Raw genomic sequence first — 26,545 nt, 5'->3', positions numbered from 1 at the left:
TCGAGCTGGCACCTCGGCACTGTAAAAATCTACTGCCAATCATTAGTGGACTGGAGTTCTGCTGTGGCGACCCCTAAATGGGAAAGCCGAAAGAAAAACAACAACATATATATATATATATATATATATATATGTATATATATATGGGTCTACTTCTTTTGACCTAAATTTCATTTGCCTGACACTCATTTTCCTGACCCCATTTGACTGACATTTCATTTGCCTGACACTTCATTTGCCTGACACTTCATTTGCCCGACAAGTATTATTAGCAAGAAAATGGAATATGCCCCTTCCCACTGCAGTGCACCTGGAGTTAGAAATATAGTTAGGGTGTGGGGGCACAGCCTCACACGGGTGTGGGGCAAAGCCCCCACTTCATTTCATATGATATTGTTAACTTTGATGTAATATTGCTTAGTAACAGAAAGTAAGTGGGGCTTTGCCCCCACACCCGTTTGGCTGTGCACACCCCCCTAACTATATATTCTAACTCCAAGGTCGCATTGCAGTGGGGAAGGGGGCATATTCCATTTTCTTGCTAATAATACTTGTCGGGCAAATGAAGTGTCAGGCAAATGAAATTTCAGTCATTTGGTCTCAGGCAAATGAGTGTCAGGCAAATGAAAGTTAGGTCAAAAGAAGTAGACCCATATATATATATATATATATATATATATATATATATTATATTTATCTCTCTCTGTCTCTCTCTCTATATATATATATATATATATATATATATATATATATATATATATATATATATAAACATACCTATTATCTTTACATACACACACACACTCTGTCTCTCTCATATATATATATATATATATATATATATATATATATATATATACATATATATATATATATATATATATACATACATACACACACAAATAGATATATAAATACATGATTTTATATATACATATATATATATATATATATATATATATATATATATATATAAATAATATAGATATATATTGGGTGGGTGGCCTAATGGTTAAGGTATTTGCCTTACAAACACAAGGTACAGGGCTTGAATCTCACAGGGGATAATTGGCTAGGCTTAAAATGGCTCACAAGGGCAGTTAGCCTAGTACTAACCTATAAACCTATTATATATACATCTCTCTGTGTATGTGTGTGTGTATATATATATATATATATATATATATATATATATATATATATATATTTGTATATCTCATACATTGTATAGCTACAGAAACACAGATGTGACTATCAATTACAATCCCTTGCATAACCAATCTATCCAATGTTTGTTTGCAATTAAATGAATGAACAAATACATAACCTAGAAGTGCTGTGAGAATCATTCAGTGCAACCCATTGCACCCCTATGCACTCCCAACTCCTTAGCTCAGGAATCAGAAACAAAGACCAAAAGTCAGGAGCAGATTTTAAACATTGGTCTTATAGACTCAGAGAGCTGCTAGTATAACAAGTTTTACATTATCCAGCATTTTCCAAAGGGTATGCAGTCAGAAGGGTTTACTTTACATGACCGACATTCCAAAAAGATGAAGACCATATGGCCGAGACCATATGATTGACTTTTGAAATGTTGATCATGCAGAATGGGCATCTCCGTACAGTGCGGAATGGAAGGATTTCCATCTTCCGCACTGCAGTGCGATCTCAGAGTTGGTATACTTAAGTTTCAGGGGGTGTGGCGAACAGAGCCCCACAGGGGGGATGGGTGCAGGGGGGCTTGCCCCCTTCTAGCAATGTTAATGTTAGTGATTGTTGTGTTTTTTCTTTTACATGGTTGACATTTCAAAAGTCGATCATATGGTCTTCGGTTTTTTGAAATGTCGATCATGTAAAGTAGAACCAGTCAGAAACACATGTTTTGTCAGTATTTAGTGACTGCAGTTTACAACACTTTACCAGAAAGCCACATGTTTTACGAGGAACAGACCACAAATATGAGCAGAAAATCAAGGACAGCTGAGAACTATGTCCTCTGCACTCATGCACATGTTATGGTATTTATGGAAAGACTAGGAATGCACAGAGTATTATTGTTGCACAGAACAATTCTTACTCTCCCAACCAGTGTTTTGGTTTTATAAATGGGCTGTAGTAGTTAGCAGTGATTTCAGGAAATTATGTCATCCCTCTGTTTAGTGACTGGTGTTTCTTAGTATTTTAAACGTGTTTTTCATTCTGTTTTACGGTCTGAAGAAGGAAGTTGTTTCCGAAAGCACTAACCTGTTTGTTACATTAAAGATTTGCTATCTTCGAGCCGTGGCAGTGTTTGGAGCCTTATTTGATTTTTTGAGCAACTTCAGCCTGGCTTTTCCACACCTCTGTCTTAACCTGTGACAATAGTTCTTCCAGGAAGAATCTCTTTATTTTCTCTACATTCAAGCCAATGAGACAGAGACTTCCTGGAGCTGCTGTTACACATCAAAATAGAGCAGCCAAAGGGCCCAGGTAATTGGGGCTGTGGGGATATGGCTGTCAGTTTCTCTTTTATTTTTTATTTTAATGTTTATGGGGACTTCCAGCCAGCACTGGGACTTTTGGCAGATGCTTAAGTTGCTTTGTGATGGATCCAGCCTGGTACACAAACCAAATACCTGCTAAATCCAAGAAGTGCAAGGGACACTGACAGCATCTTTGATATGTCATCAAGACACTCATGTCCCAGGAAAGTAATGCAGCCTTTGAAATATAATTTGTACTACAGCAATCAGGAAGCATGGCTGAAAAAGACTGAATACAGCACATTCAACTGTAGAACAAATGTAAATGAAGACAACTTACCCAGCAAAGATCAGGTTCTCCCATGGTCATCCAAAGAACATTTTCTCATTTAATGCCTGTCCTTACAACAGTCCTAAACTGTCACAACTACTACAGCATAGAAAATCTGTCAACATATTCGCAGTCATTAACTTAATAACAATCAAGACTACTAAAAGACTGATAGCTCACTGAAAAATGTTAAAATTCATTAACTTTTATTTACATACATGTTCAGTTGGGGTGGACCAATTTTGGGTTGCTTCACTGGAAAACTGCTCTTTACTACTGTCCGCAAGGCCCTGAAAGAAAACAGTAATAAAACTTAGAGTCACAAGACATAAGCACTACAAAAATAATAAAACTTGAGTCACAAGACATAAGCAATATTTTTTACTGGCAAGTGCCCAGCGCAGTCTGACATCTGTGGTCTCCTATCTTGAAGGTGCTGCACACCACAGGATGTCCAAAGCAGTTTGTCTGTATAACTCTTCCCTTTATAGGGCACTATCTAGAGTCTGTGCTGTTGCCCACACCTCCATTATTGGCTGAATTTGAGATGGAAACACTTAGCGTGTTTTAGGATGTGGGAGGAACTCCAACAGAGACAAAGGGAAAACATGCAAGCTACATACAGTTATTGGCTGGAGGTCAGATTCAAACTTTGTATATTGTACATGGGCAGCTAATACCTTAACTATTATGCCAAGCTGCCTCTTAAATCACATGACATCTAGAAAGTGTATATTTTGACACAGGTTATCCGTCCTTCTTTTTGCCTTCTAAGGTAACAAACACAAAATCAGCATTCCTAAAGGATTTACTTCTGTCCAGATAGTATCAGAGCTGCCTGTATACATCCAATATGTGTAAAATTGTTTCTCCCGTGTTTTTCGGTTCTATGAAGAATACAGGCAGATTAACAGAATGTCTCAAAATATACCCTGAAATCATTTTAGGTACAAAATAAGGAATTATTCTCAAACAGAGCCTATCTTTGTGGAAAATGAGGTATGGTAATGTTCAACTCAGGTACTCACTGCTCTGACTTTTGCAAGGAAAAACTTCAAACAGCCTAATTAGCTGGTTCAAATGGAAGAAGCACAACATAATAGTCCTGAGCCAAAGCTACATGTTTTCCAGGTAGATGAATATGTAAAACCCACTTTCAAAAACTGCTTGACTTGAGGACAAGAAGAAAATTGGGAATGTGAGGGCAGACACACAGAAATGTCCAAAGGATGAATTTTGCTAGAACAGTGAAATAGGCCAGAGGATAACAGCTCTCACAAATATTCCAAAATCAGATGCATCTGGGCCTTGAAAGGGTTATGGTTGTTAGTGTGGCACCAACTAGCAAATCCTTCCTTTCCCACTTGCACATATATGACTTCCTAGTAGCAAGTTTTTCAATGTTTAGAACCTGCTGCCCCTCCTCAGAGAAAAATGCCTAGAAAGTATCAAAAATATGCTGCAGGCAGTCAGCTGAAGCATTTCCAGTTAAGGTGTATTAAATAATCCCCACCTTTTACAAGTAAATCCAGTCTGTGAGGAAGCTTATAGTAATTGTCTTGGCCATTTTGAAAAGAAGGGAGAACCACTACTGCCTGGGCCAGGATCTTAAGAACTCTGGAAACCAATGGAAAGGGTAGAAAAGCAAAGGGGGAAACATTGCTGTCCATGGGAATGAGAAAGCATCCGTCTTACTTAACTGTTTCAAAGGGATGAAAAGAGATCTACTTAGTGTTTCCCACAGTTGGGTCAATTATTGGAAGATCTCTGGGTTAAGTTTCCATTTGTGAGGGTCTGCCCTAGTCCTGCTCAGCTTGTCTGCTGAAATGTTCTTATGTGATGGAATGCAAGAAGCCTGAAGAGTCAAACTGACTGAATTCCTACCTTACAGACCATCACAGCAAGTCTGCAAAGGGGATAAGATGTTAGACCCACCCCTCTTAGCCTTCCAAGATGACTGCATAATGGTCAGCACTTAATTTCAGCTCTCCCAGTGTGAAATAACAGCTAGTAGTTCTGTCAGCTTGAGTACAATTCAATTACTGGCTAGTAAGTACACAGCCTGGATGCCAGCAAAGAAGAAATTAAGAGGACCTGAAAGAAACCAAACTAGAAAAGGCAAGGAGAAAATACTGACTGGGAAAATCCTGCAGCTGTTCAGCAACAAATCAGTTCAAGCTTCAGCTTTTGTACAAGAGATGGCTTCCAGAAATCTAGAAGAAAGACAAATCAAATGTGCTCAGAGCTGAATTAAATTAAATGAAACACTAAAGGAGTAAAACAAATCAAATGTGCTCAGAGCTGAATTAAATTAAATGAAACACTAAAGGAGTAAAACAAATCAAATGTGCTCAGAGCCGAATTAAAATAAATGAAACACTAAAGGAGGAAAACAAATCAAATGTGCTCAGAGCTGAATTAAAATAAATGAAGCACTAAAGGAGTAAAACAAATCAAATGTGCTCAGAGCCAAATTAAAATAAATGAAACACTAAAGGAGTAAAACAAATCAAATGTGCTCAGAGCCGAATTAAATTAAATGAAACACTAAAGGAGGAAAACAAATCAAATGTGCTCAGAGCTGAATTAAATTAAATGAAACATTAAGGAGGAAAACAAATCAAATGTGCTCAGAGCCGAATTAAAATAAATAAAACATGAAACACTAAAGGAGTAAAACAAATCAAATGTGCTCAGAGCTGAATTAAAATAAATGAAACACTAAAGGAGGAAAACAAATCAAATGTGCTCAGAGCCGAATTAAAATAAATGAAACACTAAAGGAGGAAAACAAATCAAATGTGCTCAGAGCCAAATTAAAATAAATGAAACACTAAAGGAGTAAAACAAATCAAATGTGCTCAGAGCAGAATTAAAATAAAATAAATGAAACACGAAAGGAGGAAAACAAATCAAAGCTTCTTCTACTTTTTCAGCCTTTTGTTATTTAACTATGTAGATAAACTGATAAAACTCCAAAAATCATAGGTTAAAATGAAGAAAATGCTGGCTTAGTATGAGACTGCAAGAAGAGCTGCTTCAAAAATGCTATGAGTTGGAAGACAACGCTCAGAGAAAACCTGAGATATTCTGCTGTACCAGAGAAACTGGAAGGGAGAGACTGTGTTAATTTTATGAAAACACAAATAAGCAAGTGAACCAGTAATCCACAGCAGGATTTAAATGAAAGGGCAAACTGTGTGCATGCTCTGAACCAGAACTGCATTAGTAAAGATGCAATCATATCAGCAGCAAGAGCTGATACTGACAAAACTGTGGGAGAAGGGTAAAGTATTAAAAAATGGAGACAGCATTGTGTATAAAATGATCATTCACTGTACAACAGGCAGAAAAGAAACATTTATCTCAGCAACAAGGGAATGTTGAGAGGCAGGTGTGAGATTCAATCTACTGTATCCAGCTGTTCTCAGATACTTTTTCCTGGAGGATCAAAAATATTTTTGATTCAGAAGAGGCCAAGGAGGAAATACTAAAGTTTAACCAACAAAAAGTGCGACATCAAACAGAGGAAGACCGGCTTTTCATACTTTTGGTAATAAAGCTCAGAGAGAGACTTTGTCATTGAAATCTTTTCCAGTGTTTCAAAGGAAAGTACAGTCGTGTACACTTACTATAAATGAAGATGTTCTAGTGTATTCACTGTTGCAGTCATTACATTTGGGTAATCTTTATTTATTTATTTAAATTTGTTGATCGGGAGTGTCCGACTGGACGTAGGTCCATTTTCAGCGGAGGCCCGGGGAGAAAAGCTCCACAGTTAAATAAACAGACAGTAGTTACATTGGATTACATAGTGATTAACAATTTAACATGGCAATTACTTACAACATATTCACAGATGAACAACATAGTACATCAGTAGACAACTAGAATCTTTATCTGTGAAGTACATAACAGACATTAACAAATGTTACAATGAGAAGTTCCTGCTGTATAATAAGTACGAGGCTTATGAGCATCTGAGCTTGCTATAATCAAGGTAGTTAGTGGAGTGGAAAGAAAGGTAGTAGTTGGATGGGGTGGATGATATTAGAGTGGAAGTTGCAAGGGCATAGCCAGCATGTTTTTAGGTGCGCTTTTAGTAAAGTTTTGAAGTGGATGCATGATGGTATGGAGGTAATTGTGGGTGGGAGTGAGTTCCATAATTTGGCTATGGCGCAAGAGAATAGTGCTTCACCAGCAGAGTTACTGGCTTTAGTGATCTGAAAGTGATTTTTGTTGCTGGTGGCAGGTTGCCCTCAGTCAGCCTGATTAACAAAGTCTTGGGTCCTGCATCGGCTGCTGTCCCTTCTTCCATAATGTCAGGTCATCAGGGGTATAAAACAGGCAGCCGACGTCATTACATCAGTTTTTCTTGCCCCAGATGTCAGGTGCCCCCTTAATGGGGAGCAAATAAACACAAAAACACAAAAGTATACCTCCAACCAAAAGCAAATACACCAAAAAGGCTTTTAAGCATAGTAAAGGAAAGTAGAGGTATAGTCAGAAAATCTAGGGGGCTGGAGGGAGGGTTATACAGCATTAGGGCCAGCTATAAGGCCCTGCAAGACAGCAGTGGCAAAGCCAGCCCTGGATTTAGAGAAAACTGGTAAATGATAATGCTTGGTGAAAGTATGCACAGAACTCCAGGTAGCAGCTTCTAGGATATCCCTGGTAGGGACACCTCTGAGAAAAGCTGCAGAAGTAGATGCAGCCCTGGTGGAGTGAGATCTGATCCCTTGGGGGATAGGTTTTCCATGATGTTTATAGCAGAAATTAATGCAATGGCTTATCCATTTAGAAATGGTTTGTTTTGAAATAGCCTTCCCCTCTGCCCCTGCAGCAAATGCTACTAGCAATTGCTCAGATTTTCTTCGAGATTTAGTCCTGTCCAAGTAGAATCTTAGTTGTTTGTGCACAGGAATGCAGAATCCATTCCCCTTTTTTCTGTGGATTGGGAAAGAAGGCTGGCAAATGAATGGACTGATTCATGCCCAAGGTGGTTTCCAGTGTGGCGCTTAAAGATGGATTGGTCCTGAGGGATACCCTATCCGCATGAAAGATGATGAAAGGCTCCACTGACATAAGGGCCTGTAATTCAGATATCCTTCTAGCTGAAGTGACTGCTAAAAGGAAGGCTGTTTTCCAAGAAAGAAATTTTAAGTCTGCAGCATCAGCTGGCTCAAAAGGAGGCAGAGTGAGTTTCTCCGAAACAAAGTTAAGGTCCCAGGCAGGTGCTGGAGCTCTCCTGGGTGGTCTCAAGTTTTTTGCCCCTCGGAGATACTGCTTGAGCAGAGGATGTGAGAAGAGGGATGGTTCCGTGTTATAGTGAGCTGAAATATAGCTGAGGTGTGGATTTTAATGGATGAAAAAGACAGGCCCTTGTGAAGCATCTCAGTTAAGTATTGCAAAATCTGAGGTAAATTGGGCGTTGCTGTGCTCATCCCTAAAGACTGGTTCCAGGTACAGAATCTTTTCCATTTGTCAGCATAAGATTTTCTAGTACTAGGTCTCCTCGCCTCCAAGAAGAAATCCATCACAGGTTTGCTGAGGGATGATAAAAGTGAATTTAAGTGATTAGCCAGGCTGCAAGGTTTAATGCTGGAAGCTGAGGATGCAGAATTTGGTTCTCCTGCTGAGACAGCAGGGAAGGGGTCTGAGGCAGGTGCCATGGAGATATTTGCGACACACTGCGCAGGAGGGGGTACCAGTGTTGGTGCGGCCAGTTTGGAGCAATCAAAATCAACCTTGGTTTGTCCTGTTTGACTTTTAGTAGAACTTTAAAGAGCAGTGGCAGAGTGGGGAAAGCGTAAACTGACAGATTTTTTTCAGCTGAAGGACAGAGCATCCACTTTCCAGGCTCGTTTGTGGGGAGTCCTTGTGCAAAACTTGTCCAAGTGGTAGTTCTGGGGGAAGATAAATAGATCTATGTCTGGGCTCCCCTATTTGCTTGTCAACATGTTGAAAATCCGTGGTTCCAGTTTCCACTTGTGTGGGCCCATGAGGTTTCTGCTTAATCCGTCTCCCAGTGTATTCAATTTTCTTGGCAGGAATTGAGCTTGTAGATGTACTTGGCAGCTCAGGGCTGTGTTCCACAATGCCACTGCTAGTCTGCAGAGGGGGTAGGAATGTGTACTCCCCTGCTTGTTTATGTACCGCATAACAGTGGTGTTGTCCGTTTTTACCATTAGTTGTCCTGGAAGAATGTAGTCCTTGAAGGCTGTCAGAGCACTCTGTACAGCTAACATTTCTTTTTGATTGATATGCAGGTGCATTTGATTTGGGTTCCATTTGCTCTGAATACACTTCCCTGCCAGGTGAGCCCACCATGCATAGTCTGATGCATCTGTAGTTAGCGTTTGGGCGGCAGGGGGTAGTGTGAATGGTAATCCCTTGTTTTGGTGGCCGGCTTCTGCCCACCACAGGAACCCCAGGCGTAGGCAAGGTATGATAGCAATCATTGTTTCCAGGCTATGACAATGTTGATTCCATAGACTTTTAGGTACCACTGTAGTTTCCTCATATGCAGTCTTGCATATGGAATTAGAAGAATGCAGGAGGCCATGAACCCCAAGGCTTGTAGTATTTGTCTTGCAGATAGCAGGGTTTTTGTTACCAAATGAAATTGCTTCTCTGGTGTGAGGAAAGCCATCTGGGCAGTTGTATTCAAGTTTGCACCCAGGAATGTAATCTGTTGACAGGGTACCAGTTGTGATTTCTTTTCGTTTATGGTGTACCCTAGACAAGTTAGAACCCTTTTTATAAACACCAGATGATTTAAAAGTATGGCCTGGTTTTCTGCCTGAATTAGACAATCGTCCAGGTATGGATATATTTGAATATTTCTTTGTCTGCAAAATGCAATAACTGGAGCCAGGCACTTTGTAAATACCCTGGGCGCAGTAGACAAGCCAAAGGGCAGTGCAGAGAACTGATAATGGAAGTAGCCTACTTTGTAGCGTAGGTATCCTCTGCAAGATTCCTTGATTGGGATGTGCAGGTATGCTTCTTTTAAATCTAGAATTGCCAACCAGGCGTCTTTGCCTAGCATAGGTAGTAAATGGTGAAGAGTCAGCATCTTGAATTTTGGATCTCCAGAAAGGTTTTTAGAGTAGAGAGGTCCAGGATTGGACGCCATGATTTGTCTTTTCTGGGTACCAGGAAAAGCCTTGAATAGAAACCTTGTCCCTTTTCCTCTTCTGGCACCAGTAGAATAGCCCCCATGCTTAAGAGAGAAAGTACTTGTTTTTGAGCCTCTGCCCACTGATTCGGGGGCAGGTCTGGACACCCGTTTGGTTTGGCAATGTGTGGAAATGAAATCTGTATCCCTGGGACACTATATTTAAAACCTATTTGTCCTGGGTTATGAGTTTCCAGTACTTTGCATGAAGAGCAATCTTTCCCCCCAATGGGGTGGTTGAAAGATAAGTGCTTGGTAATTTTAACAGGAAGTCATTGAGTCTGTTTACTGTAGGGGGGTGTCTTGGTATTTCCAGATTTGGAAGTGGAGGCCCCCCCACTGCTTAGCTCTGAGAGTACCTGGGGTTTTTGCTGTGTCTGGTTTTGGCTTGAGAGGATCTGGAAGGGGCTGGAAAGGACCAGTTCTTAGTAGGCCAATGCCTACAAAATCTTGGAGGTTGCACCTGTAAGAAATCTTTAACAGTTTGCATAGATTTAGCTTTATCTTCCATCTTTTTTAGAACTTCTTCAGCCTTATTGCCAAACAGGCAGTCCTGATTTAAAGGAGCATCCAACAATTTAACTTTAACATGAAAAGGCAAAGATTACTCCTTAAGCCAAGCATGCCTTCTAAGCACAGACCCAGTAACAGCAGCCCTGCAGGAGGCCTCTAAAGAATCAAAACCACATTGCAAAGTATGTTTTCCAACTTGTTCAGCAGAATGCATTAAATCCTGTAAATCTTTATTTTCCACACAGTCAGAAATCAACATTTTCTGTTTAAGCAGTCCAATAATATGCCGTTGATATTTTAACATATTACATTGGCAGTTTAAAGCTCCGATTGCCAAGGTTGCAGAAGTACAAACCTTTTTACCCCATCGATCCAGCGCCCTGGAGTCTCTATCAGAAGGGGTAGGATTTTTAGCAGTAGAAACCTTAATGCAACTTGGGCCCCTGAGAAATGGTTTCTGGATCTACAACAGGATTTTTGAAAAGGAACTTGTGGGACTCAGGAACCCTGTAGTATCCGTCAGGTTTACTAGGAGCCGGAGGCAGGGAATCAGGGGCCATACTGGATTCTGAAAACACATCATCAACAATGTCTAGTACAGGAGGTATAGCCAAAGGCCTATGCTGAGGAAGAAGGCGGAAATCCCTAAGCATCTTTTTTAAATCAGAAAATTCCTGGCTTTCCCAGTATAAATGCTCTCTCAAAGCATTTAAAGTTTCCCCAAAAGAAAAGCCTTCAGAAGGGGAAGCAGAGGGAATGGAGTCCTCTGCATCGGAATCCTCATAAGTAGGTATGGCCAAATCCAGGTCATTAGAAGAGTCAGAAGATTCATAATCAAGTTCAGCCCTAGGCCTCTTAGAGAGGAGGTTGACTACCCCTGATTAGAGAAATTAGATCTTCAGCCATTTTTATCATTTGTTTTTTAGGCATAGAGGCCTGAACACGTGGCCTGGGAGTTGGTTTTTTAGACATTGATCGAGATTTAGGCCTTAGTAATGAAGGCAGTGTCGATTTAATATGCAAGTCTGTAGGCCTGAATACACCCTCAGAAGCCGGTGCCTGCACAGCAGCTCCAGAGCCATCCAAGGTAGAGACATCCGCGGCTTCCACAGGTGAAGAAACTCGCGGCATACCGGACTCCGAATGGGTCTCAGTAGAGGCCTGCGAATCAGAAGTAACGGGTATCAGGGGCTGCGTAAAGCGCCTCACTGAGTACCGGCAAACTGGGGACTGGCTTAGGAGAAGCGTTGTCGTCAGTTTTGGACTTTGGTGGCCTGTCTCTGAATTTATCCTTGCGTTTTTTTGGAATTCCGGTAGTTGGAAGGGTAACCAACGACATTTCTGGATAATTAAACAGAGAACCGAAATAATTAGAGGCAAAAATGTACCGACGACGGATAGTGCGCTGATTAAATAAAGCACAAAACCGACAGCAAGGTACGCCGTGGTCAGGGCCTAGGCAAGGAATACAGTATGAATGAAAATCTTTATGAGGTATTTGCTTTCCACAAGTAATGCAACTATTAACTTTTACTGACATCGGTAAGGAGCAAGAAAATGTTTCCCCAAAGGGTACTTGGCTTTAGTTTGAAGACTTTGGTTCTGAAACTCGAAAACGAAAATTTCAGGAGTCGGCCGACCGGTACTTGCGAACTGCTTCTGCTTCGGGCACCACACGGCAAGAAAGACTGATGTAATGACATTGGCTGCATGTTTTATACCCCTGACGACCTGACATCATGGAAGAAGAGACAGCATCTGACGCAGGACCCAAGACTTTGTTAATCAGGCCGATTGAGAGCAACCTGCCAGCAGATTACCCAAATGTAATGACTGCAACAGTGAAACATGAAGAACATATGCTTGAAAGAGAGTGAAAAAGCACAGAAGCTCACTAGAAAAACAGGAAGTACCTTGGACTTGAACCAGATCCTGGCATTAGGAGATGAAGCTGAACAGGAAGACAACCAGTAACACTGCAATTATTGAATAAATATGAGACTATAAAGCATCAATCACATTTGTGAAATATGGTTTTGCAAGAAAAAGTGCCTGAGAAAGACTGGAATTTTGTTGACTTTGTTAAACTTGTGGATGGACTGTAAAGCATACAGTCCAGTTTATGTCATTAATGTTTAAAAGGACACTAAAAGGGAAAGAAAAGTAACTGCAAGTAAAATAGTTTTGTTCTTAATAGCTGTATAAATTATTTCATGATATAAACTGCATTTTATATAGTAAAGCGGTTTTCTGTAGTACATAGCCAGGGGTATTTTAAATGTGGGGGTGAAGGTGAGTCTTTTCAGTGAATGTTGTATCTGATAAAGATATTAAAGTAAACAAGTTAAGAAATATAGGCTTTGCAATGTAAAAAGAGAAGAAAGGCTGGAAAAAAGCAAGTTTAAGTTAATAGGTTCATAGGTGCATACTAGGCTAATGGCCCTGGAGCCTTTACAAGCCTAGCCCATAGAAGTGCCCTGGCATCATGCTGCCCGACATTAGTTCCTAGTGCCTCTATCAAGTAGAGCCATTGGAGTGATCCCCAGGGTGAACTTTCTATTTCCCATTCACTCATCAAGATTTCTCTTGAAGAGGGCCAGTGAAGTGCTCTGATTGACATGTACGGGAAGTCTATTCCAGAGCATGGGCAGTCTCTGGGTTATGAACCTGTCCCTCCAGCATGTTCTGTTGATTGTGGTAATGAGGTTGAGGTCTCTGGAGCGTGCGGTGTGGAGGGATTGGGACTTCTTTAGATGTAGCATTTCTAACAGAGCTGGGCCAGACACAGCTTTGTAAGTCAAGCAGAGATCGCCTCAGAGTAATATGCAGTAATCTTGGGCTGCTGGGGTGGAGTGTAAAAGTGCACTTATATATGTATATATATATATACACATACATACATATATATATATATATGTTTATGTATACACACACGCATATACATAAATATATATATATATATACACACACACACACATATATATATATATATATATGTATATATATATATATATATATATATATATATATATATATATATACACACACACACACATACATATATACATATACATTACATTATACATAAAGTTGTAATCCATTCATCCAGCCAGCCAGCCACAATGCTATTCACTGTGTAGAGTTGAGAAGTTTTCTCTTATGTTTGCATAGGTGAATGTCTAGATTAATGCTTTTGACTTAATCTAAAAACAAGTGTTTTCTGTAAGCAAGGAGGCTTGAAAAACAAGACAAAATGATAAATGTCACAAGCAGTGCTAAATTTCTTGCACATGCTATTTTTCTTTAGAAAATGTTCAGTGGGAGTCAAGAAGTCCACAGCTGAAGGCAGTTGTATATTCTGTTTTGTTCCGAGTTAATTTAAGACTCCTGCAAGAACCTGCAGAGTTGTTAGCTGCTTTTTTCTCACTGCTGACTATGTATCCATGGAGATGAGCTGTCTACAGAAAGTTCTGAGCAAAATTTGCTGAGAGCAATGCAAAACATAAAAGTGCCAAGGGCAAGCAGTTCAGTAAAAAGTAAAGTTTGAAATTATAGGAAGTGAATGAGAGATAGAAGCTTCACTAGCAGTTTTAATTCAATGTATTTAATACAGCAGTGTATAATTTAGTTTTAAAGATAGCCAATGAACTTTTTCATAAGACTAAATGTTAATGTTTTCTGAAAGCATACAAGGTGTTTTTCAAATCTGGGAGAGGAACAGAGATAAGAAAAGAATAGACAGACATCAGTGTGAGTGGTAGCACAGGCTGTAACATGCATTAGCATGGGTAGCCTTAATTTCAGGTTAGGTAATGCCTGTGGGTGCAGGTGTCGATTTGGGTCAATTGTTCCTTATCTGGAGGGTTAAAATTCCTTTTCTGAAGACATACAGGTGGGAGATGGTTATGGGGGTGCTCTGAAAATGTATTTAGTAGAGAGTCAATTATCAAACTAACTGGGACCTGGGGTAGTTAGGATAATTAAACTATTTGGATAATCAAACATACAATGAACCAGATTAAAAAAATTGTAAAATTGTGTTTTGTTCTGCAAGCAGGGTATACACTTTTCAACCATTCAGCAATTCCAGTGGGCATTAAAGAATATTTTTCACACACGAGTGGGCTACAAGCTCAAATAACATACACAAGCGAATATGTATAATGTTTACATATTCAAACTATGATTTTTCCTATCCAAAAACTTTGGAAGACTGTGTTCGGATAACTTGATGTTTGAGATAATTGACGTTCAGATAATCGACTCTCTACTGTGTTTTTTTATTTGAGAGTTTTCATTAAGACCAAATGTCTTGAAAATGTGGCATAGGTTAAAATGGGGATGACAAGAAATAACTGTATAAAACATCGACCTGACAAACATCAGTGCGCGTATGTAACACAAAAGTTGGAAACACATATTCAAAAAAGATGTCACATATTAACTGGGAACAATAACATCTCATCACAATGTCTTTGGCATCCATATAATTTTGCAACATAGACAGCCTTAAAGGTTTAGACAAAAAAGTAAGTGTATATAATTATATTAAGACGTAAAGATGAGTGCAAATAGCAATGCAACGGGAGAGTTATTTGGAAATAAATGGGCTTGTGAATTTGATAAAGAAAGGATTTCAGGACACAAATTCAGCAGACTATCAGGGACAAATGAAAAGGGAAGTAATTATACTAATCACTAGAGGAGCTCCAATAGTGCTAGAAGACTGAAAAAAAGATAATACTAGTAGATTTGTGGTAGTAAGGGGCTTCTGGCAAGGGAGGAGGATTATGCTAAAGTATTTATATTCCACCTAAAACTGTTACAATGGAGCTTAAGAAAATTCTGGAAAAAATAATCCACTTTCAGCAGGGAATATTACTTGTAGGTGAGAAACAGAATTTGATTTGCAACAATGAGGATGCATCTGGGGACACAGAAGGGAAAATAAAATGAAAGAAGGTAGATTTCTGAAGAAATGTATGAAAATGTTTGGTATGGAAGATCTGAATTCAGTAGTAGGAACTCTGAATTTACACATTATTCCCCATGGTACGATAACTGGGCTAGACTAGATAGAAATTATATTTCACAGAAACGTGCACTTAATTGAAAGCACTGACACACATCCAATAACTATTTCAGATCACGCACTAATAAAAACTAAGATAAAGATGCAGGGTAATGAAATAAAATGAGACAGTGGTGCACTCCTACCTACCTGTTAAAAAAGAGAGGAATTTAAGGAAAAGATAGCGGAAATTATTCAAGGGTTATGAAGGAAGACCGAAATTTCTTCAGAAATTATCGCTAGTGAGTGGGATAACATGAATGTGGAATCTAGAAATAAAGAAAAAATAGCAGATACGGTTAAGAAGTCATAGGAATTATTTAGACGGGCTGAAAAAGTTAGTGTGTTACAGAATGCATGAGTTTAGAAAGACTGCAGTTAAATGAATGTTTTATTTTTTTGATAACTCCAGAGCACAAAAAACTTTTAGCATATTGATTCCGGAAACAAAGTAGAAAAAACTGTCACCAAACTCAGGGAGCCTAAAACAAGAAAAATAACCAGAGATCCTGTACAGGTATTAGAGATATTTTGGAAATTTTATGAACATTTATATAAAGCAGATAAATGTGGAAATAAAGAAGCAGTACAAATAGAAATATTTATGTAAGACTTAAGTAAGCCAAGGTTAAACATAGAGGAGACTCAACAACTAACAGTTAAGATAGGAGGAAATGAGACAAAAATAGTGATGTATAATCAATCTGCAGGAAAGTCTCTAGGAACAGATGGTATTCCTGTGGAAGTTTGGAGGTTTGGAGGTTAGGAGGGAAGAAAGTGGTAAAGATCTGGAAGGTTTTGTTTAACAGTATTTTAAAAACATGGGGAAGCACCAACATCCAGGAAGAAATCTGTGGTGGCTGTAATACCTAGAGATGCCAAAGACTCATCAGACCCAGCTTCATATAGACCCATTTCAAATTTAAACCAAGATTCTAAAGTGTTTTATGCCTACACTAGCCAAAATAATGGCAAAGGTGTTGCCTAAATTGATAGATATGGATCAATGTGGTTTTGTGGAGGGGAGGCAAACATTTGAAAACAATAGAACAATGATGATCCAGAGGAAAGCAGAATGTAAGAAGATACTGCTGCTATTGGTGATTCCTGATGCAGAAAAAGCATTCAACACAGTAAGCTGGGATTTTATGAGAAGAGCAATGGAAGCATCTGCATTTCCTGATAAAACAAGGTTTATTAGGAGGATAAATGAAAGATCAAAGGCAAGAATTAAAGTGGGAAGGTTCATCTCTGATTAGTTGTCTGCAGAGAGGAGCCAGACAGGAGTGTCCTCATTCCCTCTTGTTATTTGTTTTATATTTATAGCCACTGGCAAAAAAATATGGACTCACAAATTCAAGGATATAATTGGTATGGCAATCAAGAAAAGCGGTCTTTATTTGCAGATGATGACATTTTGTACCCGACTGTACCCAATAAATCCAGAAAAGGACATCTCAGTGTTGTGGAACATTTTTAGACAGTTTCACGTCTTTTCAGGATATAAATTTAATGAAGCTAAAACAAAGGCTATAGCTGTAAATTATGTACCCACGCATGAATTGGTTCAGCAATACCCATACTTTATGGGGACAAGATAAAATAAAAGTATTTAGGAGCATGAATTAAAATGGCTTCTGTTACAGCAGCTAAGGATATGTGAGAAGATTCCAAACAAAAGATAATACAAAAACTAAGAAACTGGAAGCCCTTGTTTATGGATATGGATAGTAAGATACAAGCAGTGAAAATATTTTTAGTCCCTTTAGTTTCATATACAGCTCAGGCATATGTTTATCACCCAGAGGAGAAGCTGAGGTTGCGGATAATAACTGACAAAAAGTTGCTGGAATTTATCTGGGAGGGGAAGAGGGCAAGGGTTAAATGGGACAACTTGATCCTTTAAACAGAACAGGGTGGCTTAGGATTACCTGATTTGAAGGGATATTTTAGAGCCACAAAATTAAGCAAAACATTATAAAACAAAGTGAAAAGGGATGATGATGATGCAGAAGGGAAATTCAAGAAATAAGAAGCAAGTACTCATTCTGACTTTTTGGACTGTCCTTTGTTCTGACAGCCTTCCAATTTCTTTTTAGAGCCTCCTTGCCATTTGCTTTTTAGCATCCTGTTTGTTAGCACCCCACTGCTTAAACTGTTTTTTTGAAAAAGGGTCCTGAATTTTTACTGAACTTAGAAAAGGAGGGTTAGAAAATTTGTGTCACCCCTTGAATCAGTTTCCCCTCTTTCATCAGATTTTTCAAGAAATTCAGCAGCAGAGGGACCAAAAAGAACATCCTTGTCTACGGGGGGAATTTAACATTTCTGTTTCAACATCTGATAAGTTTTGTGAATGTAACCAAGCAAATCTTCTCATAACTAACCTAGAAGCCACAAGGGTGCGATACAGAATTAATGTGAGCCAGATACAGAAAATCAAGACAACATCACATAGAGACACCAGTAGAATCAAAGGAGTACTTTAGAGAATGTTTGATGACATGAGAAACAATTAAGGAATTCAAAGAATTTTTAACCTCTGAAAAGGGAACCAAATACTTGGTTAACTTTTGCATTTCCTCAAAGGAAGCCAATAATAATTTTAACAAGTGAGCCTGGCAAGTCAAAATTCTGAAAGGTAAAGTAGCAGAAGAGTAAACTTTCTTTCCAAATGTATCAAAAGCTTTCCCATCCTTATGAGAGGGAATAGGGTAAACATTTACATTCTGTTTTGCAGAAGTGTATTCATTTACTTATTTGTCTTTGTTTACAGGGAAAGTGTGACTGGGTAACACCCATTTTCAGCATAGGCACAGGGAGAAAAGCTCCATTTGCTTACATTACATTACACTAAATTCCATTTAAACAGAGTAGTTACATTTCTATTTACATTTGCACACCCAAGAGAGTTATGTACTTACCATAACTTGGCATCTGTGTTATCCTATGTCACTCTTCAGCACGCTTGGGGCTTAGGATCCGACATCAGATCCGAGCTAGCAACTTTACACACAGCTTCTAGGCTCCAGCTCCTCCCACTCCCATGATCCCTTGCTGCCCTCCAAGCCCTCAGATTGAGTTTGCCCTAAAGTTAGAAAGCAACAAGGAAGACCTTGACCACCAGATAGGACATTTCCACCTCCTCTATATCCCACAGGACAGAGGACGGAGGGAGGGATAGCGAAGAATAGTGACACAGGATAATACAGATGACAAGTTATGTTAAGTACATAACTCTAGCTGATGTTATCCATGTCATTATTCCTCACTCTTGCGTCAAAGTCCCCAGGTACCCTAAATCCTGGGTGGTCTCATGGAAGAACATGCCGAAGAACTGTTGAACCAAAGGAAGCTCTGTTCCAGGAGACAATGTCAAGCTTGTAATCAGTGACAAAGGTGTAAGTGATGCATCATTGCAAACGTGGCTGACGCACAAATGTCATCCATGGAATGACTGGCACAGTAGGCAGCTGACATAGCCATTGACTTAGAATGAGCTCTGATTGGACCTAGTAAGGAAAAACGTTTGGATGAATAGGCGAAGGAAATGCACATCGAAATCCAATGAGAAATAGTAAATTTGGAGATAGCCTGACCCTTCCTGTTAAGAGAGAATGCCACAAACAGCTGGTCAGACCTGCGGAAATCCTTTGTTCTATCCAAGTAGAATCATAACTGTCTATGTACATCAAGCGTATGCAAAAGATATTCCTCTTTATTAGAAAAAATTGGGAATAAAGCTGGCAATTAAATTGACTGGTTCAGATTTGCTTCTGTGGCAACCTTAGGCATGAGCGAAGGATTAGTTGGAAGGGCTACTCTGTCTTTATGAAACACCATGAAAGACGGTTTGATATAGAGAGTCTGCAACTCTGAAAAAACTCTGAAAAATCTTCTAGCTGAAGTTATGGTTACTAGAAAGGCTGTCTTTCATGACAAGAATTTGATATCACATGTGGCAGCAGGCTCAAAGGGACTCCATGTGAGAGATTGCAGCAGAAAAGAAAGGTCCCAAGGTGGAGAAGGATCCTTGACAGGAAGATGGAGAAGAAATACACCCTTCAAAAAGGCCTTACAGAAGTGCGAGGAAAAAGTATGTTCCTCGCAAACATGAAGGTTGGAAATAGCTGTCAACTGCACTTTGATAGTAGAGAAGCTACCCCCTTCCTGAAACAGTGAAGACAAGAAGAGCAAGATATCAGAGATGGAAGCCGAAGCGGGGTCCAGAATATGGTGACTGGCCGAAACACAGAACCTTTTCCACTTACTCGCGTAAACCTTTCTAGTGGAAGCTTTCTGAGAGACCAGGATAATGTTCTTAACAGGTTCATAGGTTGGTACTAGGCTATTGGCCCTAGGGCCTATACAAGCCTAGCCATAACAATTCCCTGGCTACTTCTTCCCACACTATTTACTTCCCTAGACCCCTGGTCTAGCAGGCGACTGACGTGATCCCCAGGGTGAATTTCCTTTCTCCCATCCAATCATCAAGGTTCCTTTTGAAGAGGGCCAAAGAGGCAAGAGGTGCTCTGCTTGACATGTATGGGCAGTCTATTCCAGAGTCTGGGGAGTCTCTGGGTCGGGATCCTATCCCTCCAGCATGTTTTGTTTATTGTGATGACAAGGTTTAGATCCCTGGAGCGTGTGGCTCTGAGGGATTGGGATTTCTTTAAGTGTAGCATGCCCAACAGCTCTGGGTTTGACATGGGCTTGTATGTTAAGCAGAGATCGCCTCGGAGTAGACGATATGCGACAGAGTATAGATGGAGTTTTTTAAGGCGGTCAGCATAGGGCATCTGCTTTAGGCCTGTGATTCTTTTAGTGAGTTATTTCTGCGGCCTTTCCAGTTGTTAGAGATGTCTTGAGAGGTACATACCAAATGGGGCGCTGTATTCTGTAATGGGAGAAGCAAGCCTGGATCAATTCAATTGATCAATTCAAGATTACTGGAAGTGGACAAACCATGCCATCAGACAAAAAGTCTGAAGGTTGGGAATCGGAAACTGAGAGGGATGGGAAACCAGATCAGGAATGGGATCTAGTACCCAAAGGGGGGGGGGTACTTCAAATTAGATCATAAAAGGGGGGACCACACCTGCCAAGGCCAAATGGCGGTGATGAGAATCAAGGTGGCCTTGAGGCGACGAGCTTTCTGAAGTAATCTGGGAATGAGAGACAAAGGAGGATAGGCATAAAGGAAACCGGGAGGCCAATCGTGAACCAGACCATCCTTGGGGGACTTCCTGACTCGAGGAATCCGGGCAAAATACCGGCTGCATTTGTTGTTGAGACAGGAGGCAAATGCATCGCAGCTCGGCTGAACCTAGTGAAGGAAGATCTCTTTTGCCACCAAATGATTCAAAGACCACTCGTGAGGATTCAGGATTGCCCTGCTGAGTCTGTCCACCAGGCACACTGGATTCTCTGGGAATGTGCATTGCAATGAGAAAGCGCTCCAAGGACATCACCCATTCTCACACCCTCATGGCCTCCCGACACATCAGACACAAACGTGTGCCCCCTTGCTTGTTGATGTACCACACAACAGCCATGATGTCCATGTGAAATCCAATGGTACCCAGAGGGAGGCAGTCCTGAAAGGCTTGCAATGTAAGAAGGACTGCACTCTTCTCCAGGACGCTAATGTGCAGTTTGGTCTCTGAGGAGGACCACATACCTTGGACAGTCTTCCCCTGAAAATGCCTCCCCCCACCCCAACAGGGAAGCATCTGAGGTCACTGTGGCACTGGGGGGAGGAAGAGAGAAAGATCTGCCTGCTAGGCGGTCGGGAGACTGGATCCACCAAAGGAGATGACACTGGCACACTGGAGTAAGATGGATCAGGGTTGTCATCGGATGAGACCGGGAACACCACTGCAGAACCCTCATGTAGAACCTAAAGCCCTGAGAATAAGATGGGCCTGGGGATGAGACAGATCGAGAAGACAAAGGACATGAGACCCAGAGCGGGAGCTCTGCAATCTTTGATATGTTGTCCAACTGGACCCCAACAAATTCCAAATTTTTGGGATGGAATAAGGTTGGATTTGGGGAGATTCACTGTAATCCCAAACTGGTTGAACAGTTGAAGTAGATACTGAGAAGCAGTGATTAGGCGATGCTTCGTGGGAGGCAATCATTGAGGTATGGAAACACCTGGAATCCCTGCAGTCTCAGGTGAAGTGCTACCACTGTCATGCACTATGTGAACACCCGGGGGGGGGGGGGCTGTAGTGAGACAAAAGGGCAGGGTTCTGAATTGGTAATGATTGGCCCCTACTCAAAAGCAGAGGTGTCTCCTGGAGCACCTATTTTTATGTGATAGTATGCATCCTGGAGATCCACAGAGCACACACATCCAATCGTTCTTGTGCAAAATAAGCACGAATGACTGGACAGTGACCATCCGTAACTTGGATTTCTCGACAGAGAAACTGAGCTTGCTGAGGTCCAGGATCAGATACAGGTCCCCTGTCTTCTATGGCACCAAAAAGAAGCAAGAGTAAGTTCCAGATTCTCATTCTCCTGGGGGGACCTCTTGGATGGCTCTCTTCTGAAGTAGCTTGAGTACCTCTATCTAAGCTATCTCCTCTGATGGGGTGGTGTGTCGGGGAGTATCTCCTAGTTGGAGGTGGAGATTGGGAATATAATATCCCCTCGAAATAATGTTAGCGCCCAACGATCTTTTGTAATATTCACCCAGGCCAAAGGGTGACAATCAACCTCAGACTGCCTACAGTCAGGCCATGCTTCAGGAGCGCTGCTGAGGCTTCTCAGAGAAGGGTTCCCTAGAGCCCTGATTTTGCGTACCCCCTCTGCCTCTGAGGCAGCATCTGCCATTGAACCCACTTTCCGGACCTCTAGAGTAGGGCTCATCCTGAGCATCTGGAAAGGCAGACTGTGACTTACAAAACCGCATTTTCTTGGCCCCTCGCTGCATCCTGGAGGAGGAGCGTTGAGGAGTGGAAAATCTGATTCCCACAGCTGATAAGGTCATGCCTTCCTGCTCACTACAGGTAAGGGTCTCTTTGACTGATGGACCAAACAAGGTAGAGCCATTGAAGGGGGCGTTGGTAAAAAATGCCTTAAAGGACTCCACAAATCCGCAAAGGAGCAGTCAGGCATGACGCCGAATAGCGATGCCCGTGACAGCCTCGAAAGGCACCTTCCATAGCATTGGCTTGGCAATCAGCCTCATCAATGAATTAGCCTGGGAAGAAAGTGTAGATAGCTTAGGTGACACCGTACTTAATTCCCCAGAGGGAAGTACTTCAGAAAGGGAAGTGGTAAGCACCTTGACCAAGACCCTCTGTAGCCGGGTGAAACGTGTCAAGTAGTAGAGTGTCCTCAAATCAAATGTAGCTGAGGCGAAAACTCGCTTTCCATGTCAGTCAATCGCCCAAGACTCACGGTTAGGGGGATGAACAGACATGCTCTGTTGTCAGCTCTATCTTAGTGGTGGCAGCTACCATGACTGCATTGACTGGCACACCCTTGGACCTGAACTGCTTGTTGGAAGGGGGGGAGGTTGAGGAATTTGTCCGCATGTTTAGGAACAGGCTCCACAGTATCCGCTCCTTCCATGCCCTGCTGGAGATAAGGTCTACAAGTTCGTCCACGGGGGGGGGGGGGCAGGAGGTAGATGGCCCTGTCCCGAAAGCCTTCAGTAACATGGACTCCTCAGAGGACGAGGGAAGGGAAGACCATCCCCTTTAAGTTTGAGGATTTCCAAAATGACCTCAAAGGAGACATCCTTGGGCAGAGATCAGGGGGACCTGTCCCCTTCACTGAGGTCCGTAGCCTCTGTGAGAGACTCAGCATCGGAGTCTAAGTGTCTCCTCTTACAAGATCTCTTCTGAGGAACGTCCTCTAGGGGTGGCTCGGGGGAGGATTCGGAAGAGAGGGAGTCCCCAAGTGGGTAACTCCTGCCTGAAGGCTAGTTCAAGAAGGCTGACCTGGAACAAAATGAGAAGAGTTTGCTCAGAGGAGCTGGGATGGTCCCTGGAAGGCCAGGGAGGAAACTCTCTGGGTGGAAAAAGTCCTCTCTACGACCCAGAAAGCCGAAGGACTGGAAGATGCCCCGTCCACACTACCGACAGGTAAGCCTGCCAGAGAAGGACCAGAGCAAGCCAGCACCTCCTGACCTCTGAATAGTACCAGCCCCGAGCTGCTGAGGGCCAAAGCGTCAAGGGGAAGGGACCAGTCTGAGAAAAAGGGTCTGGAGCCCCCCCCCCAAGGACTCCAGGCGGACAGGTCGGGCCCGGGACTCTGCCTGCCCAGGGGGAGGCCAAGCAGAGGCAGTCAGGGACTGCAATGGGGTAGGGACCTCAGTCTCCCCCCCATGTGATCCAGGGCTTGAAAGTCCAAAACCAACAGAGTCAGACAGCCAATGAAGGGGTAGGGGATGGCCTCCTGACTAGATGGGCAGGGGATGCAAGATGCCCCAACTCAATCTGAGCCTTGAGGAAGGACCTCATCATCCTTCCCATATCGGAAGGGAGTAAACTCCTGGAGGACCTAAAGGAGGTGGAAGACCTAGGCGGGGTTGGATGTCTAGATCCAGAGGGCCTTACCTCTAAGGAGGGACTCCTGTGCTTGGGGGGAAGATGGGGACAAGCCAGAAACTGAGGGGGAATCCTCAATAATAATAGTAGGATCCAACAGTGATCCCGGATCTGACTGCTTTGGATGCTCCAAAAGGTCCAAGCTTGGCAGGAGACTGAGCCAAGGGACCCCCTTGAGCCAATCCTTTTAATAGAAGCTTGTTTTGGCACCCGACCAAAGCCCAGGGGTTGAATGTGACGCGAATGTTGCATTCAACCTCCAAGTGGTCTGAGCCCAAACAATAACAGCACTCCTCCTGCGAATCAGACACTGGCATCTTCCAACCACACAAGGAACACCTTTTGAAGCCCACTGGCTTGTGAGCCATAGCGGAACAACCTTACAACCTAAGGGACACAAAGGAATCACAACCGGAAAAACAGCCAATAACAATACAACAAAGTACTAAACCACAACAAAAACTACAGACTACCAACTAAACCACAGACCAAAGAATTAATTGCCACTACAAAAAAGGCACCAAAAACACAGTCTAACAGATCGAGAAATAAAATGGGAGGGAAGGGACTAAAGTACCACTACTATACAGTAAACACTGAACTCTACTAGAAAAATACTAGCTACAAAGAAAAATACTGAGAAAGTTTGAAAATAAAGCTATGCATCCCCACTGGAGACTTCAGCCAGAGAATCAGCATCTGAAGATGAATGCAGCAAACAAGATCTGAGGGGTTGGAGAGCAGTAAGGGATCATGGGAGTGGGAGGAGCTCGAGAGTAGAAGCTGTCTGTAAAGTTGCCGGCTCAGATCTGATGTTGGATCCTACGACCCAAAAGTGAGGAATAGTGACATGGATAACATCAGATCAGTAGTTACATTAATACGTTCCAAGATTTTTACAGAGAAAACATATGTGCAACTTAGTGGATTGCGGCAGTTACGTATAAAAATTGTTTTGTCATTTCAGTGAGAGGTTGAGAGTATTCTGTTTAAGGAGAGTATCATACGGTGAACACAAACTCTTAACCTTGTCATAAGCAGGAGCAGGAGCAGGATTGGTTAAGATGTTGTTTAAGCAGTGGTTTAAAACTACTGAGTTTGTCGGAAAGTTTTATTTGTGTGGTGATACTATTCCAGAGTTTAGCAACATACTGGGAGTACAGCTAGTAGTTTTAGATACAGAACTATATGTAAGGTCTGCTTTAAGAGCAGAAAACATACATTTCAGTCTGACATCCTTTGTATACCCTCGCAGACTTTTCAGGAGCATGACGTTAATTGACAGGCAAGCAGCAAGATATGCAGAAAACATCCTTTAAAATGATAAGACAGGAAGGACAGCTGCAGGCTGTGGCATATCCATTAGCTGCAACAAATCGCTATACATTTGGTGTGAAATAGGGATTTCATTCCGTTCTCACAGAAATAAATCTTTCAGCTTGGCTAAGGTCCCAAAAGATGACAGCTCTTCTGGATGGAAATGTGAAGTAACACCTTCCTCAGAATTAGAATATTCAGCTTGAGGAGAAATTCCAGAAGAAAAACACTCTTCCTCCGCTCTACTCTTCTGACTGGGAATCAGTGTCAGAATGTGTGAGAAATCATTTTCTAGTTGTAGTCAGCAAAGAAATAGGAGAAAAAAGATTAAAGACAGAAAAAAAAATCCCCTGACAAATACCAGCAAATGTTCCCTGTCTGTAGTTAAAGACAAAGGAGAAGAAACATTCTTCATTTATTGTTTGCTTTTCCTGGGAAAACCCATAGTTTGGGCACTCTGACAGAAATCAGACACCCTTGGCCGACTTGGAGTAAACCTTCATCCGCTCTGTCCCCAGAGACTAACAAGATGGTTCTCCCTTGCCTACAGAGGTCAACCATACAGCTGTAGAGGATGTATCTACCTCCTAGTCGTTAGTGGCTTCTCAATAACTGGAATATACTGATAAGCAGTCTGAGGAACCAAGTCTGGCCACAGCACAGCCACCCATTGTTGGGTGAGGCAGTGAGGGAGTCAATCTGTCACCCAAAAACATCTGACATTTTTTTTACAGGTGGCATAAGGAAGAACTAAGAAGAGAAGTACACACTCTGTGGTTTAGCTGAAAAGGCAGTCCAAAAGATGGGCAGCAGAACCCATGACAGTCTGCAATGCTTCTGTCAGTAAAGTAACCACCTTGAAATAAAAAATTAAATAAGTAAATGGCAGCCCCCAAAAACACAATGTTCTACCCCAAAGCACTAATTCTACACAAATATGTAGAAACTATTATAAAAAATGTTTTTAACACCATTAGTCACACAAATATTCACAAGGAAAAATCCCCTATTAATTTTCTAAGCACAAACTTAATTCACAGAAACTACACTGCTTGTCACCATAAAAATCAAAATAGGTTTTCCCAGCAGGGTACTTATCTGCCA

The 26,545-nt window shown here is 41.5% G+C and overlaps 1 protein-coding gene across 1 annotated transcript in view; it reads right to left on the bottom strand.

The window, feature by feature from the left end:
* Positions 1-26,545, bottom strand: part of LOC122797631 (integrator complex subunit 8-like) — a 165,956-nt gene that overhangs the window by 56,638 nt on the left and 82,773 nt on the right. Inside the window, exon 5 of the mRNA XM_044066175.1 lies at positions 3,015-3,086. Within this exon, the coding sequence (XP_043922110.1) occupies positions 3,015-3,086 (72 nt within the window). The remainder of the gene's footprint in view (positions 1-3,014; positions 3,087-26,545) is intronic.

The sequence above is a fragment of the Protopterus annectens genome, chromosome 3.part1 (genome assembly GCF_019279795.1).
Source record: "Protopterus annectens isolate FY-2018-M chromosome 3.part1, PAN1.0, whole genome shotgun sequence".
NCBI lineage: Eukaryota > Metazoa > Chordata > Ceratodontiformes > Protopteridae > Protopterus > Protopterus annectens.
The sequence above is the reverse complement of the archived record's forward strand: the minus strand, read 5'-3'. Positions and strand labels throughout refer to the sequence as shown.